This window comes from Protopterus annectens, chromosome 5.part0, assembly GCF_019279795.1.
Source record: "Protopterus annectens isolate FY-2018-M chromosome 5.part0, PAN1.0, whole genome shotgun sequence".
In the NCBI taxonomy this organism is placed as follows: Eukaryota; Metazoa; Chordata; order Ceratodontiformes; family Protopteridae; genus Protopterus; species Protopterus annectens.
Window position 1 is genome coordinate 1,136,615,282 of NC_056735.1, and position 18,349 is coordinate 1,136,633,630.

Below are 18,349 nucleotides of genomic sequence, written 5' to 3' on the forward strand. Positions count from 1 at the left end.
GGTTTCTGAACTTCAAGCCCTTTCCGCCAAGCCACCGTATTTGACCTTTCATAAAGACAAGAGTATCCCTCAGGACCAATCCCTCTTTTCTTCCTAAGATTGCTTCCGAATCAAATATCAATCAAACTATTAATTTACCTGTTTTTTTTCCCAATTACCAAAACAAAGGCGAATACAAGTTATACTCGTTGGATGTTCATAGACAACTACGTTTCTACTTGCACAGAACAGCTGGTCATAGGCGATCAGACCAGCTGTTGATTTCATTTGCTAAATCTAATTTTGGGAAATCAGTTTCAAAAGTCACACTGTCCAGGTGGATTTCACAGTGTATTCTACTGGCATATGAAAGTTCTGGCCAGCCCACACCCCAAGGAGTCCACACCCATTCTACTAGGTCAATTTCCACCTCTGCTGCCTTTCGTTCTAGAGTCTCATTGGATGAAATTTGTTCGGCAGCCTCTTGGGCTTCATCTCATACCTTTATAAATCATAAGTTGGATCTGGTCTCCAGAGGGAGAGCATCCTTTGGCTCTGCAGTGTCCGGAACATCCTTCCATAAGGACTTCCCAAGATTTAGGTAGCTGGGGACTCTGTCCAATAGGTTGATGCCCAAATGAAGTACTCACCATAACGTTCCATCTGTGTAGGTAAACTTCATTTGGCAGCAACCGTCTCCCCCTCCTTCCCCCTGACCGTCGGATCTTTATATTACTCTGTCATCTGATTGTATCGAGGTCAGATCATAGACTGGCTATTTGGTGCAGGTCTTGCATTAGGCAAACTCGATCTGAGGTCAGGTAGGGATGCAGGGGATTATGGGTAGGGGGAGGAGCTTGGAGCTCGGATCTCAGCTGTTGGAAACTGCCGGCTCTGATCCGATATGGATCCAAAGACCCATAGGTTGCTGCCAAATGAAGTTTACCTATTCAGATGGAACGTTATGGTGAGTACATAACTTCTTATTTCTGGACATTGTTCATCAGTGGAGTATTCCTTAGGTAGATCTTTTTGCTTCCCCTCTGAACAAAGTAGCTCCCTCTCGTCTGTTTCAGAGTACCATGCCATCTGATGTGGAAGACAAATAACTTTTTCTTTTCTTTGGAAATGACTGATTCTTTATGCTTTCTTCCTCTTCCTCTACTTCCAAGAGTCTTGCAGAAGGTTCAGCTAGACTCTCCCAAAATCTTGCTAGTGACTATGGACTCCCTTTTGACCAAGACAGCACTGGATCCCCCCTTTATGCATCTGGCTAGGGCCAGTCACCACAAGTTACCTCACCGTTTGGACTTCCTCACACAAGACAAGATGTCACACATCCATCCTCACTTGTCCTCTCTTCAACTGACACTGGGTGATAGGTTTTGATCCTTTTCAAGCACCTCTTTTGTAAGGACATGCTCAGGGTTTTATAGGAGGCAAGAAAACTTTCAACCAGAAAGTCTAATATATCCAAATGGAAAGGATTTTCTATCTGGTGCCATACCCGTAACCAAGACCCTTTTTCAGTGGGGTCCCTTTAGTCCTCTCATTTGCATGAGTTGCTCCAGTCTGGCCTGGCCTTTTCTTCTCTGAAGGTCCATTTGCGAGCCATTTCTGCTTCTCTGACTTTGAATCCTCCTCTGGTTCATGGGTTTATAGGTGATTTACTAGACTAGCAGCTTAAGACCTTTTACAGGCCTTGCCAACATAACCCATGTGTAGGTCAAACAATTTCTTAATTATCTACATATTAGGCCTCCAAGGAACCCTATTATTATTCCTTGGGACCTTAATTTTGTTGTGGAAAAATTGACTGTGGCTCCTTCTGAGCCTGCAGAGTCTGCTTCTTTACAACATTGTACCTGGAAGACTGTTTTGTTGCTGGATCTTACTTCTGCTTGGAGGGTTTCTGAGCTCCAGGCCCTTATTGGTCATTCCTCCTTTTTTGTTTTTTCACAGTGACAGGGTGTGTCCCTTCATATTAATCCTGATGTGTTTATGCCCAAAGTAGTGAATGAGTTGTCCTTGAATCAGGTGGTACAACTTCATCCATTTTTCCCTTCTCTGCAGTTTGCTTGGGAGACTGTTCTGATTACCTTGAATTTGCACAGACAGCTCGGGTACTGTTTGGATAAATCTAAGGTGGTTCATATGTCTGATCAGTTTTTTGTTTCCTTTCATCCCAGGACATTGGGTTTGGCTGTTTCTAAGCAAACCATCGCCTGCTGGATATCTAAGGCCATTTCTTTTTATGATCATTTTCATGGTAAATCTTTGTCTACTTCTGTTAGAGCACATTCCACTTTGGGAGTTGCCTTTTCTGGTGCTTTCTTCAAGGGGGCCGATCCATCCTTAAAGTTTGCTTACTTGGTCTTGCATGTATACTTTTACTAAGCATTATAAGTTGGATATGGCTTCTAGGCCCAACATAGGTTTTGGTAAAACCATTTTATATGCGTTTGTTGAGGGCTCTTCTCAGTCTTCCACCTCCCATTCTTCCTTGCTTTTTTACTCTCCCTACTGTTAAGAATACTGCAACTGTGAGAAAGGAGGACATAATACAGTTGTGTAAAATTTTACTCGTAACAGTAGATGCCCTTCCCTTCACTGTTTCAGTATTCGCTCCAACCCCCTCTTGTTCTTTCCTTCTGGCTGAAGATGTCCCCTTTTTCTTCTGCATTTTTTTCCTTCTGGATGTGCATTGACTCCTTTGTCTTGTGGAGACTGTTCTCTTCTGGGGCAATTCAGTTCTGAGTAGTACCAGCCGTACATCAATTTTATGGCCTACATTCTATGCAGGGGGCATAAGTGTGAAGGACTGCACATACTAAGATCATTATGCTTTGGTATACTGGCCAAACGTTGGGCTGCCCTGGGCAGGAGATCCCTACTGTTAAGAATGCTGCAGTAGTGAAGAGATGGACATCTGTTATGGTAAGAATTTACACAAATGTACTTTCTGTTGCAACCTTAAAGTTGAAAAAGGAATTTTTCTACTTAGACCACCTATTAAAGATTACATTCCCCCTTCATATATCACAGTTATGCTTCAAGTCTTGACCAAACCACCTTTTGAGCAAGTGGCCTCTGTAGATTTATCTTTCTCATTGTGATACTTCAGCAAGAATGAATTTGAGATACAGACCTTACCATACAACACTCCCTACTTGATCCTCCACAAGGACAGGGTTTGCCCTTCTAACTAACACTAGTTTCCTTCCTAAGGTGGCTTCTGAGCCTTCTTAATCAGACTATTAACTTACCAGTTTTCTTTGCCAATTTTTCTAACAAAGGTGAACACATTTGGCACTTGATGGATGTTCACTGTCAATTTCGATTCTATCTACATCAAGCCAAGGAATTCAGAAAAAAGATCAGCTTTTCATTTCCTATTCAAAGGCTAAATTGGGGCAAGGTGTTTCTTAATTTACATTATCCAGGTGTCTGTCCAAATGCATTGCCTTTGCCTACCGAGAAAGGGAAATTACACTTCCAGAGAGAGATGGCAGCCTCCACTGCATTTTTTGCCAAGGTTTCGATAGGTGAGACTTGTGCTGTAGATATGTGGTCCACAGTTCATAGTTTTGTATGTCATCATGCTGGATGTATAGTCAAGATCATATACATTGTTCTGCTCCACCATCCTTTGGAATATCCTTCTTGAGACCACCATGGAGTTCTTAGCAGCTGTGGAATCTGTCCCATTTGTTGAGCTGAACAGATAAGACAACATCGGATATGAACATTATGTACATACCATAACGCTAGATCCGTGTTTGCATCTGGCTCAACACCCAGCCCTCATTCCCTCTTGCCAAAATAGTAATGTTTCTCATCTGACCAGATGGACCTGACCAGGACCTGTGTCAAACCTTCAGCCTTTGAGCTGATTATGCACTGTTATAGATATTTCCACAGTAGCAGTTTTTTTCTTGAGAGTATCTGACAGTGTGTGCAATATGTTGAGGCAGACTCAATCTGAGGTGTATTAGGGGATGAAGAACATTATGGGTAGGGGGGGAGCTGGAGCCCTGTATGCAAAATATGGAAAAATCCACAGAGGTCCAATCCGATAAGCTCTGACAACCCATTTGTTGAGCCGGACAAATAAAAAGAACAGGCATCTAGCTTTATGGTAAGTACATAACTTTTATTTATGGTAAGTGAAACATAATTGTATTTCATTTCTGCAAATGTAGTTCTTCAGCTGTGGCAGATTTCTGTAGTTTCTGACATGTCAGAGAAGTACTAGTAACTTGCAGACAGAATAGATGTGGTTTGACTTTCATAAGGTGCGTGTTTCATCTGAATGCTCTTGAAGTATGTACTGTGTAACTTGCAAATCAATGTAATTTGTGCATTCACATGAAAGGCTGTATACTTGTATGTGATCCTCTGTATAAATGCAAGGACATTACTTGTTCAGGATTAAAATATCCATGTTAGGTTTGTCAGAGAGGTAGTGCATGAGAACATCAACTTGGCATCCATTACTGGCCATTGTGTCTTTGCCATTTGATTACAGTCCACCATCAGAAGTATACACATTTGGAACAAATGTCTACCATTTGGGGTGGTGAACTCGCATTGGAATGTCTAGTTGGGCACCCATTTTTGCGATCTTCAGTGTAGCATGTAAAGGATGGCATTTCAAGTATCTGACAGCAACAGGATGAAATGCATTTTAAGCAGTAGATATTGCATTGAGTTTTCCTATGTGGTTTTTCCATGACTTTTGACCATCTTACTGAGTCCATCATCCATTTTTTTCTCTATCTGCTGGCCAGTGCACCCAAATCACCCCATGGGGGATCTCTTATCTCCACTGAAGATTTCCCCTCATGGTTTCTGAAATCTTCAGGTGGTGGTTTCAAAGTCCTGGGCTCCCAGAAGAGGAGCCACCATACTGGTAGTCAATAGGGTTGATTATTTCTTGGCTAGCCTAAAATTCCTACCGTTGCATTCTTGGCGTATGTATAGTCAATACTAGGCTTGAGAAACCAATCCACTTTATTATATGTATTACTGCCCATGCTTCCAAGTCTGGTTATACTGCCTAAGCACTTGTTTGCAATGTCAAGATTATGCCATAACCCATTGTGCTGATAGAGGGTCAGTGTAGTAACTTATCAGAATATGTCCCTTCTGTTGGCTCCATGAGGTACATGGGTAAAACTCAGATTACAGCTTAGATGACCATCACTTATTTAGAGTTCCAGTTGGTGGAGGAGTTCACAGAGGCATGAGAGAGGAATAATGGGGCTCATGCCCGTTTGCATATCTCAGGGGAGCAGGGTGCAAGATCTTGTTGAGTATATTTGACATCTCAGTTCCTGGTGGAGACCAAGAACTGTGGAAGGGGTATGTAACTACAGTGGCAGAGCTATGGGTGCATGGGCATGCACACGCAGACATGCATGCACGCACATACACATTCACCACAGCATGCTACTGTTTGACCTTTCCTTTCCTAGCTCCATTTGCATTCATAGTGCATGGCAGGCCTTGCATCTAGTTGAGCTTCGTGTTAAGATGAAAATCCTTTGGATAAAGGGTTATACAAGGGTGTTATAAATCATCGGGTGGTTGGCTGGAAGGAGCAGCAGCCTAGGAAATGGTTTCCAAAAGAAAATAAAAATGGCCACCACCCTGTCTCGAGATGTACGAGTAAGAGCTCAGCACTCATGCCTTTCTGTCTTCACCTACTTTTCCAGTGCCTTGCCCATTATTTGAAATGGAGTCATAATCAGTAGTTTTCCCTCTACGTCCTAGTGCTGATACAAGGCATATTCTGCTGGGACAGGCTGTGCAAAAGCAGCTAAAACTTTGGTGTTTTAGGAACACAGTAAAGGTGTGGCCTGTTTCTCTTTCAGACTAACTGTTTTTTTCTTTATAATTATACAGCATTCTTAATTCAAATGTCTTTAGATTGATTTCACACCTTTGCTATGTTCCTGCTTCATTTCTGGGCAGATTCATAGTATGTAAAAATCATAGTGCTTTATTATTAACATAGGAACTAAACCCCTTTATTTGCAATAAAAGTGGTATTTTTCCAAAACTGAAAGGTTCAGAGAAAAGAAATAAAGAAAATGTTACTGTGAGTTTTCAACTAGCTCACTTCATTTTTATACCTGTTCTGTTGCCCTTGCATGTAAAATTGCAGATCAAGTAGAGTTTATAACTGTGTAGATTTGTTGCCCAAATATTTTACTAGAAAATATATAGCAGTTCAGTAGGGATTAACTTGTAGTGGTTGGTACCCTCAGTGGGCATGCCTGGTTATTAGAATATCAGAAATGCAGGCACTGAAGACATATTTATGTAGTTGAAAAAAAAAAGTTGATAGAAGAGAGCAAATCTTAAAGATTTGTCTCACCAGAAAAGAATACCTAAATGTAGTATATGTAGTACACCGGAAAGCAACAATTACAGGTTGAAGTTGATCCAAGTGACTCTTACAAGTGTAAATATTTAACTGGTTTCTAAGCCCAAGACAAAGTAGTGCTGAGTTAATCATAGAGTGGCAGCTTCTTAACAGTTACTTGTTTGTACTCCAAATTAATTTGTACAATGTTCTCTCACACCTATGATTTTATAATTGTGTACTACTATTACTGCATTCCTCTCCTATTGTCTACCATTGGTATGCAAGTACATAAACTACAGTTGAGTGCGTACTACTGCATCATTTGGTTGCGTTATTTTTATCTGTTGTTTTATTGTTAGATGTAATTTTTTTAACTGCAGTTTGCTGCTAAGTGTATTAGCCATAATGGTCCCGATGTGCCTGAAAATGGTCCTTGCACCACCAGCCTAAGTTATCATATGCAAATTAAATTCTGCAGGTGCAGTCTTGAATATTGTAAATGATAAAGTATGCTTGGAACTTTATGAACTTAAAAGATTAAATCTAATGCATTTGTAAGTGTGGGAAATGTTTACAATTTATTCTTACTGTTTGCTGTTGCATTTGTTCAAGAATTTGATATGATTTGCAAGAGCTTGGAGAGGATCGTTTAAAACAGCTGTTCAGGTCTGCTGTTTAGTTTCAGGTCTTTTTCATTGACAAGAACTTGCACTGTATTAGTTCATATTGTAGCATAGCTTTTCTTCCCTCTTCTGCAATGCATATTTGAAATATTTTCACAGAAGGAGAAAGTTTTGTGACTACTTCATGTTCCCATACTTGCATTTTGTTTATTACAGAACCTTGGTTTTGTTTAGACTGCAGTTAAATTCATAGCCTTTGTTTGTTTTTCTCATCATAGATGCAAACTTTACTTGGACTGATGCAGGTGCATCAGTGTTTGAATCAAGTACGGCAAACAGAAGACATGAAGATGCAAACAGTGATGATGAAGTTGTGACTAATGAAGAGATTCATTTTGAGCCAATTGTTCATTTGCCAGAGGTATTTTTATTATTTCAGTGGAGCCTTGTGATCATTTTTGTTTGAAGCCCTTAAACCTTGAGGTTCATGACCGTCTTGAGATAGTACCAGATTTTTTTTGACAGCTTTCATGGAGTTAGCCCAATTTTAAAACATCTGTTCTTTTAAGACTTTCAGGAGTCTTGCGTAGTGAAGAAATGTTTTTGTAACCTCAGTACTATTACAGTTTGTCATGTTTCCTTGTTTTTGTTAACCGGTGTAGAGCTTGGCCCAACTGGATCATTTTCGGCCTTGGTTTAGGAATGCAAACTCATTTTTGAGAAAAGGAATGTTACTAGATATACAGCAAGTTGCATCCAGGAATACATACTTTACATGTGTATACAGTCATTGTTGGGGAGTAGTACAGCAAGAAAGACTTTACATCCAGAAAAGGAATGTAGCATATGTTGTATTCTAGAGGATACAGTAATTTACATAAAATGATTGTATATGCACAACAATCCTTAAAAAAATACATAACATGAAAAACTGTAGTGGTTGGTTGTTGGGAAGCTATGAGGAGCTGTCAAGTAAGAAAAGGCTGGGTAACGAAGATTGTGTTGATAGTTTTATTATCCGTAAACACGTGTGTATAATTGGAAGGAAGAGATGAACTGTAAGAGTATTCTTTATTTGGTGGTGATTATAGGGAAGGAGATTGGGTTTTGAGAATGGAGGTTGTAGTTGGATTGTTTGAATGTTATGTCTACTGGTGAAGTGGTTGAATATTCTGAGTTACTACTTGAGAGATTCTATGAGGGGATCTGCTCACTTTCATTGGAAGACACTTAGTTTTAGATGGAAGGTGGCAGTGGTGGTCCTGCAATGAGAAGAGAAGGTTGTGAACCCACAGATTTTTGTGTTGCTGTTAGTGTGTGGAGTCCTTGTTCAATTTAGGACATGCACACCTTTCTCAGTGGCTGCTTTGCTTTTTGGGGTTAGGAAATTATATTTGCTATGCCTTCCTTAATAGTTTATTTTTTCCTGGTAATCTTTGTGGTGTTGAAGGGTTACTTTAAGCTTTCTTGTTAGTGGCTGCTGCTATTATCTTTCTGTGTGGTTCTGAACATAGCTTTAGTTTTGTCAAGTTTAGAATGGATTTCTGAGAAGCAAGGTATTTACTACATGCATGTATTTTTCTAGTAGATTTTTGAAAGCTTTTGAAGAGGGTGGTGTATAAATGACCATGTCTTCCAGATATAGTATTGTAGACATGCTTGGGAGGCCAGTGCCAAGGTTATTGATGTGTATGGGGAAAAAGTAAAGGTAATAATACTGATCCTTGGGGTAATAACTGTGAACGTTTTGGAATCTACCCATTCAGAAACAGACGGCATAAGTCTTTGTTCATTACAGCTGTAACACCATATGTGTCTGCTTGCTTGACAAGAGTCATTCTAGTCCAAACTTTTTAATGCATCTTGCTAAAATGGAGATGATGATTGACAGACAGTTTCTTTATAAATCTCATATATCCTGCGCAGTTAACTTTTGAAAGGCTGAAATTACAGGAACAAAACTACTACTCCATTTAGGTTCAGGAACCAAACCAGTATTTTATTATTGTCTAATGTTACTAGGATTAGTTATGTAAAGAATGTACTTTATGAATTGCAGATCAGTAATGGCTTGAATGTTGCGTCCAGCTTCTTGTGTATAACTTCAACAAGAATTTCTTGTACTTTTGGCTTACCTAAAATACAAAAATGTTGCAGGTAACCCTTTTGAGACTTGTCTCTGCGAATGGTTGGATAACAGACCCTTTATTTCTGCATTTGAAAGTCACTTTGAAGCCATTCCTTAAGTTTTTGAAAAATTATACATCTATTGTACAAGATTTTTGAAAAAAGTTTAGTTGGCAACAAGAAAAATATCTGGTAAATATATGATGATCTTCGTGTTTCACCGTTGCAGTCATCACCTGTGGGGTTATCCCTGCTGTGGAACCCCTTGGCCAGCCTGAATACCAGAGTCAGTGTTTTTGTGCGCCGGCTAATGTCGCCTGTAGTCTGACATCAGGTAGTCAGTACTATAAAGCAAGGCAGCCGAAGTCATTACATCACTCTTTCTTACCGTGAAGCCCGTAGCAGAAGCAGTTCGCACGAGTGCCGGTCGGTCGCTACCAGAAGTCGAATTTCAGCTGAAAACATCTGAAGCAAAGTATCCCAGTGGAAACCCTTTTTTCTTGCTCTAACCGATCTCCAAAAAAGTTAATGCTCGCCTCTGGAAAGCAGATCCCACACCGAGACTTTCATTCTTACTGTATCACTTATTTAGACCCAGACCAAAACGTCCCTCATTGCCAGGTCTGTGCTGTCTTTAATGCGAGAACCATTCCCCTCAGAGCTCTCTTTGTAGACAATTATTTTCATTATTCCTTTTTTGAATTCCGATATGGCGTCCATCAGCCAACAATCCGCCGACATTCTGAAAAAACATAGAGAGAGGCCACACAAGGCCTTCAGATGATGCTACCGATAAGCAAGTCATCAGTTCTCCAGAATTCAGTGAGGTGCTTTTGCAGCCCCTGATGGCCCGACTCACTTTTTATGCAGGCCTCTGCCAAGACCCTTTTGGAGTCTGGTATGCCGCAGAAATCCACTTCGTCTTGCGAGCCTTTGGCTTTCTCTCCCTCAGTTGGGTCCGGAGCTGCGACGTAGGCACCGGCTTCTGAAGAGGCCGTTCGCACTACTGATTATAGACAAAAACGACCTCTGCTCTTCCAATTACCGTTGCTCAGACGGACGGATTCTCTTAGGCCTCAAAGCCAGGCCATTTCTAGGAAGTCTTCCCACCATCTTGCTACTGCTCCCCCATCCCAAGCTCAAATGCTTAAAATGGCGGAGGATCTCATCTCCCTTATCCGAGGTAAACAAGCCCCCACCCCTAAAAGGAAAAGGGTTCCTTCTCCAGAAATTGTCAGGCCAGGAGTCTGAGGAATCTGATTATTCTGCCCTTGAAGAGGAACAGCAGCCTTTAACTGTTTGAGGATTCAGATGCAGAGGAATCTATCCCCTCTGCCTCCCCTCCAGAGGACCTCTCCTTCGGGGAAACCATTCACTCCCTCAGTGAACATTTTCAGTGGGAATCTCAGGACTACCCACAGTCAAAGAAACGTCTTGGAGAGTTTCTTGACCTGCCCCAGCACAGGCTCCTGGCCATTCTACCTATTCTAGAAGTGGTGGATGATGATTTCCTTTAATCCAGTTTAGCCCCCCCCGCCCCAGCTAAACCTGACCAGTACTACAGAGTACTGGATTCTCAAGTACCTGTACAGGAACCCTGCTGCAGACCCTGAGGTCATTATACAGGGACCCAAAGGAGCTAAGACTAGTTCTGCCGAGAATCCTCTTCCTTCTGACAAACACTCCAGAGCTCTGGACAGATTGGGTAAGAAAGTATACACCTCTGCAACCTTAGCTATCAGAGCACTCAGTTGTCAGTTCCATATGTTAAAATATCAACAACACACTTTGGAACCATTAAAACAGAAGATTGCTACCTCCCCTGACGGTGCCATCTCAAAAGAGCTGGGAGAATTACTACACTCTGCTTGTCAAGTGGCCAAGCACTCATTACAATGTGGATATAACGATCTAGAAGCCTCTAGCAGGGCAGCAGTGACCGGATCTGTTATTAGAAGACATGCACGGCTTAAGGGACAACCTCTCTCTGATCATGTCAAGTCTAAACTTATTGATGCACCCCTAGATAATGAACGCCTGTTTGGGGGAAAAGCAGAAGAGGTGCTTTAAAAGAAGGAAGACAAAGCAAAATCTATGCAAACAGTAAAAGATTTCTTTCAAGTTCAACTGCCCAGATTCAGCAGAAACTTCCCCTCTAAACACTGGGCCTTTCCTGCACCCAACAGCCGGGGCCAAAGTAAGCCCCGCAGGGACAGGACATCCAGGCCCCCCATCTCTAGGCCAGCAAAGAAGCAAACAATGGACCACTTCTGTCTCCAAGGCAGGGAGTTCTAAGCCAAGCTTCTACGGTAAGCACTCACAGTGACCCTCCCCACCGCCCCTCCTTTCACTCATCTAAAATTAGGAGGAAGGCTCACCCTCTTCAAGGACAATTGGGTCTCTATAACCAAGGACCAATGGGTATTAAAAAATAATTTCTCATGGATACAGATTCTCCTTCAGCGAACTTCCAATTCCATGCCTCCCCCCAAACCAGTGGGCAGAGGCATTAAAACAGGTAAAAAAAAATAATATCCCAGGGGGTAGTGGAACCTGTCCCTCCGGATCAAACGGGAAAAGGTTTTACTCTAGACTATTCCTTGTTCCCAGAAAAGAGGGCACTTGGCGCCCCATCCTGGATCTATCCAAACTGACCACCACCTTGGTGGTCCCCAGATTCAAAATGCTAACCTTGCAGCAGCTCTTGCCTATGCTCGCTCGAAATGCCTGGCTAGTGATACTAGACCTAAAAGATGCCTACCTCCACATCCCATCAGGGAATCGTGCAGAAAATTCCTGCGCTTCAGAGCAAGCAATCGGCACTTTCAGTTCTCTGCACTGCCCTTTGGCTTATCTACTGCTCCCAGAGTATTCACCAAATGCTTGGCCCCAGCTTATAGCTTTCTGAAGACAGAGAAATGTACAGATTTACCATTACCTGGACAACTCCCTGAGAAATGATTTCCTCTGCATCTGAATCCTCCAGGTTAGTAGCGCAGCACGAGGCCTCGGAGAACCATCCATGTGCAACTAACAGTGGGCAAAGCAGCTTTCCAGATCTTAGCCTGCTACAGATCACCTACCCTGTCTCAGGACCCCCACTCAGCATTCCTGAGAACACTGGAAAATATAAAGGTCCTACCAAATACCATGATATTGGGAGATTTCAACTACCCAAACTTTTACTGGGAGAATTACTCTAGTACAAACTCCCTTGCCCAACGCTTCCTAGAGTTTATAAACTCTAACGCCCTGGAACAACTGGTCACAGTGCCCACTAGAGGTGACAACATACTGGACCTGATCATCACCAACATGGGGGAGCAGTGTTCCACACCAGAGGTAAACCCCTCGCTGGTGAGATCAGACCTTAAACTAATCACACTGGACATCCACATCCCAACCCCACCCCCAGTCAAGGAAATCACTGTGAAAACCATTTCAAAAGCAAACTTCACACTTCTCAAGACCGAGGTGGAAAGTTTCAAAGCCCCTTGCTAAAAGATAATGCTACCCAAGCCGTAGAATCCTTTACAAGTGCATTCTATGAGCATCTACAGGGATGCATGTATCGAGCCATCCCAAGTAAAACTACGACTCATTCCTCCAAAAAGAGGAAACCAGTCTGGTGGTCCCCGGCCATAAATAAGCTATACAACAGAAGAAAGCTACTACATGATAAAGCAAAATCCCAAAAAGGAAAGGCATCATTGATCAATATTAGCAAGAAACTACGATCCCTCATAAAATCATCCAAGGCCAGTTTTGAAATTGCCAAAGACTCCAAAGGTAACCACAAAGCCTTCTTTAGCTATGTCAAAAATTTAGGTGGTAACTCTCGGTTATGCTCTGAGCTAGTGCAAAATGGCAAAAAATACACTGAACCAGTTGACATTGCCAACATCCTGGCTGACAAGTTCAGTGCAAACTTCACCCCCATCCCTCACCCCCAAGAGGGCCCGTGTCCATCCCAGAAGAATGCAGAGCCCCAGACATCACGGACATGCAGGTAAAAACAGCCCTCTCCAAAGCTAAGAACACAGCATCAATGGGACCGGATGGTAGCCCAGGCTGCATCTTGCATGAGCTCCAAAAGGAACTAAACCTCACCTAAATTCACTATTCAGCCTCAGCCTTACCACAGGCTATGTACCCAAAGAATGTCGTACAGCAACAGTCATCCCGCACCACAAAGGTGGTGCCACAACAGAACCTGGGAACTATCGCCCTATAAGCCTGACTAGCCTGGTCTGTAAAGCTATGGAGCGAATCATCATGGGACTCATAAAGAGAGACATTGGGAACCTCCAGACACTGGACCCTACCCAATTCGGCTTTGTTAAAGGCAGATCCTGCCTCCTAAACCTGGTTGACTTCTTTGAAACAGTTACCAAGGCCATAGATGAAGGGAAGGTAGTCCACACAGCCTTACCTGGACCTCGCTAAGGCCTTCAACACCATTCCCCACTCTGGCATCATAGACAAGCTCACCAGCTTAAACATTAACCCCTATGTCACGAGATGGGTGGCCAACTGGCTCACGGCTAGAACACACATGGTCAGAGTTATGGGTGTCATGTCCGACTTTAAACCACTTACAAGTGGTGTCCCACAGGGCTCGGTCCTAGGACCCCTTCTGTTCGGTATATACTTCTCCGCGGAGCAGCCAGGCACGGGAGGACTATGGCTGACCAAGTTCGCAGATGGCTGCAAACTGGGGGCCATAATCAACTCTCCGGCTGACAGACATCCTCCAGAAGGGTCTCATAGAGACAGATACCTGGTGTCAGAGCCATGGCCTCAAGCTGAATGCCAAAAAATGCATAGTCATCCCCTTTGGAAAAAACAAAGTGCCCACGAATTACCACATAGGTGGTAATCCACTAGGTACGGATAATGTAATTAGGGACCTGGGGATCCAGGTAGATAGCAACCTCTCCTTTGATAATCACATTGCCAAAGTGGTTAGAAATTCTTTCTATGTAGCCCACCTAATCAAGAAAGGGTTCCACTCTAGATCAAGAGAGGTCATTGTGCCCCTCTACTCATCACTCATTAGGCCCATAATAGAGTACAATGCCCCATTTGGTATGTACCTTACTCGACACCTGCAACAGCTGGAAAGACCACAGAAGTACCTCGCCAAGAGGATCATGGGCCTCAAAGAGATGCCCTATGCAGCTCGACCAAAGAAACTCCAGCTATACTTGGTTGCTTACCGCCTGCTCAGAGGTGATCTCTGCCTGATGTATAAGGCCATGTCCAACCCGGAATTAATGGACATGCTCCATCTCAAGAAAAGCAAATCTCTTAGAGCCACATGCTCTAGTGAATTAAACCTCAGCACAACAATAAACAGGACATGCTGGAGGGATCGATTCCTGTCCCTGAGACTTCCCTCACTCTGGAATAAAATCCCAGTCTATATCAGGCAGAGCCACTTGCTGACTCTCTTCAAGAGGAATCTTGACGAGTGGATGGGAAATAGTAAATTTACCCCTGGGATCACTCCAGTGGCCCTGCTAGACAGAGGCCCAGGAAACTTATTTAAAAGGGAGGCGAAAGCCAACACATTCTGGCTAGGCTTATAAATGCCTTGGGCAGATAGCCTAGTACCTACCTATGAACCTATGACTGCCTTATTCAGGCGATCAGCAAAGAAAAGTTACTACAGGATCTTATCTTTGTCAAAAAAACTCCTACAGTCACTAGGGATCACCATTAACGAGAAAAATCAAAGCAAAACCCCACCAGGAAATTTGTTTTCTTGGGAGCTGTGCTAGAAACAGCAACCCTAATCTCTTTCCCATCCCCAGAAAAGCAGAGATGTCCTTCAAGGATGCATCTGCAGTCTTTACAAATGGGTTGTCCTGTCGTCAGGCAGCCCTTCGGTCGGCCGGATTCCAAAGTCTGGGTCTGGCTTCGGCTGGTGTCGCACTTCACCCGACGTCATAGCGGCAGTTCTTCGGGTATAAAGGCATCAGCCGACGCCATTTTCCTCAGTCTTTCTTGCCGCATGGCGCCCGTAGCAGAAGCTGTTCGCAAGTGCCGGTCGGTCAGATCCAGAGATTACTACTACCGAATATTACTTCGAAGACTTCTAAAAAGCTAAGTACCCCGTTGGGGACTCTTTCTTGCCTCAGCCGATGTCAGAGAAAGTGAATAACTGTTTATCTTGTGGGAAACAAATACCTCATAAAGATTTCCACTCCTATTGCATACATTGTTTAGGCCCAGACCACGACGTAGCAGCTTGTCTAGCCTGTGCCTCTTTTAACCGACGGACGCTTAGACGTCGGTCGGAGTTTGCTGAACAGATTTTCGGCTCTGATTTTGCTTATATTATGCCGTCGGATCCTCCGACTACGCAAATTACCAAAAAACGCAAAGAAAAGGACCGACACTCGCGGTCCGCGGTTTCGGCCGAAACCGCGGTTAAGCAAACCGCGAGTGTCTCGGTTTTGGCTGAAACCGAGCAAGCGGTTCTTTCTTCAGCCGAAATCATGCCTTCTACCGAGGCCTCTTCTAACCTGGTAGAAACGGCTTCTGAAATCCAACCTTCTGTTGCGGTTTCACAGGATTTATCAGACACCATTCCCCTGGATATTTCAACTCCTGCACGTGGAGCTGCTAGGCCTCCTGCAGCTATGTCTATTAAGGCCTTTGCCAGGGCTAAAGCAGCCAAAGCATCAAAAACGGTGCCTGCCAAGCCCCCCTCTCACAGGCCCAGCACCAGCTCCCATATGCTTACTTTGGCTGAGGATCTCATCTCTTTAATTCGTGGAGCCCAGCCTCATCCAGACAGGGCCTCTCTCCCTCCTCCAGAAAAGAGGCCTAGAGCAGAGCCCCCTGAGCCAGTATCCACAGATGATTCCTCTGATGACTCAGAACATACAGACCCTCCTGAGGCTGCTTTTTCTCCTTACGAAGACTCTGATGCTGAGGAGTCCATCCCTTCAGCCTCTCCTCCTGAGGAATTTTCCTTTGGGGAAACCTTGCATGCTATGAGGAACAATTTCAGTGGCAGGGCCAAGATTTCTCAGACTCCAGAAAAAGGCTTAGGACCTTTCTACATTTGCCACAGCATAGGCCTTTAGCTATACCTCCAGTGCTTTCTGTTGTTGATGATGCATTTAATGATGCTTGCACTGCTCCTGATTCATTACCTTCGGCTCCTGCTAAGCCCGATAGGTTCTACAGGGTCCCGGACACTCATCACCATTTATATAAGGCTCCTTTTGCAGATCCAGAGACTATCTCCCAGGGTCCTAAAGCTGTAGCAACTACTTCTACTAAAAACCCCCTCCCCTCTGAAAGGGAATCCAGGTCCTTAGAGAGATGGGGTAAAAAAGTTTACACCTCTGCTACTTTGTCAGCTAGAGCTTTGAACTGCCAATTTCATATGATTCAATATCAAGAGTTTATGCTTGACCAGTTGACTAAAAAGCTGTCCCCTGAAGAATCTTTAGATAAGAAATATGTTCAAGAAATGGTACATAACATACATCAGGTTAGTAACCATTCTTTAAAATGTGGCTATGATGCACTGGAGGCTTCCTTTAGATCAGCCATGACTGGCACAGTTATCAGGAGACATGCTTAGCTGAAAGAACAGGCACTACCAGACCATGTCAAATCGAAGCTTTTGGATGCACCTATGGACAAGGTCAATTTATTTGGTTCCCCTGCGCAGCAGGTACTAAAAAAGATGGAAGAGAAGGCAAAATCTGTACAAACAGTGAAAGATTTCTTACAAGTTCAACCTCCAAGGTTTAGCAGGAACTGGCCCTCCAAGAATTGGTCCTTTCCGGAATCCTCTAGGGCACAAAGAGGCAGGAATAGGCACTCGAGAGGCAGAAACCAAACCAGAGGTGCCTACAGGGGACGCCAGTGGCAAGGTAACAACCAGCGAGGCACGGATGCAGCCACCACCACTACAACAACTCAATCACAGTGACTTGGCGGTGGCACATACCAGGGAACAACTAGAAGCACCCTTAGGCGGAAAGCTAGCCTTATTTTCAAAGAACTGGCATTGCATCACAAGAGAAAAATGGATTTTACAAATTATAGACCAAGGTTACAGGTTCCATTTCCATACTCTACCAGGAAAGAGAGAAATGCCAAACCTGCCACCTACTCAAAGGACAGAAGCTCTAAAGCAAATATCTCAATTATTAAGAATGAGAGCTGTGGAAAAGGTACCATCTTTGGAGCAAGGAAAGGGATTTTACTCCAGACTCTTCCTGGTACCAAGAAAAGAAAACAAATGGAGGCCTATTCTAGACCTTTCCGCTTTAAACACATTCCTCATTGTTCCAAAATTCAAAATGCTGACCCTACAGCAGCTTCTTCCCATGCTGGGCAAGGAGTCTTGGCTGGTAACTCTAGATCTCAAGGAGGCATACCTGCACGTCCCCATAAGACCAATTTGCAGAAGATACCTCAGATTTCTTGCAGGATCTGAGCATTATCAATTCTCAGCATTGCCCTTTGGCTTATCTACTGCGCCCAGAGTGTTCACGAAATGCCTGGCATCAGTAATCGCTCATTGCAGACTTCAGGGGATTCAAATCTATCCCTACCTGGGACGACTGCCTGATACAAGCGGACAACAAAATCAAACTAACAGAAGACCTACAAAGAGTCATTTACCTGCTGCAAGCCCTGGGATATACAGTCAATATAAAGAAGTCAAGGCTGATTCCATCCCAAAGAATAACCTTTCTGGGTGCAGAACTGGACACATCAAAACAAATGGCATCCTTAACTGCAGAAAAGAAAGAGCAGCTTCCTCTCTATTTCTTGGCATTAACAAAGCAGAACCATCTAACTGCAAGAAAAGTGCTGCAAGCTCTAGGCTTCATGGCATCCTGCATAATACTGGTCCCTCATGCCAGGCTGCATATGAGAAAGCTACAATGGTACCTAAAGAATTTGTGGTCTCAACACAAGCACAGCCTAGAAACCAAAATTCCAATGATTCCCTGCCTGAAGAAAGAGTTCCTATGGTTGGCTCAGGCCTGCCAATCAAACTCAGGATTGCCCTTCTGCAAAAGTCAACCAAGACAAATCATCACGACAGATGCCTCAGACCTCGGTTGGGGGGCACACATGCTGGACAAGTGCATTCAAGGCCTATGGACCCAAGACCAGCTGCACCTGCACATAAATCTAAAGGAAATGATGGCAGTAAAATTGGCAATCCAGGCATTCAGACCTTTTCTCCAAGAAGGTCAGTTGATGA

At 43.5% G+C, this 18,349-nt stretch overlaps 1 protein-coding gene across 1 annotated transcript in view; it reads left to right on the forward strand.

Annotated features, from left to right (window-relative positions):
• LOC122801555 (E3 SUMO-protein ligase RanBP2-like) overlaps window positions 1-18,349 on the forward strand; it is a 2,328,503-nt gene that overhangs the window by 2,206,798 nt on the left and 103,356 nt on the right. Inside the window, exon 20 of the mRNA XM_044070992.1 lies at window positions 7,254-7,396. Coding sequence (XP_043926927.1) covers window positions 7,254-7,396 — 143 coding nt within the window. The remainder of the gene's footprint in view (window positions 1-7,253; window positions 7,397-18,349) is intronic.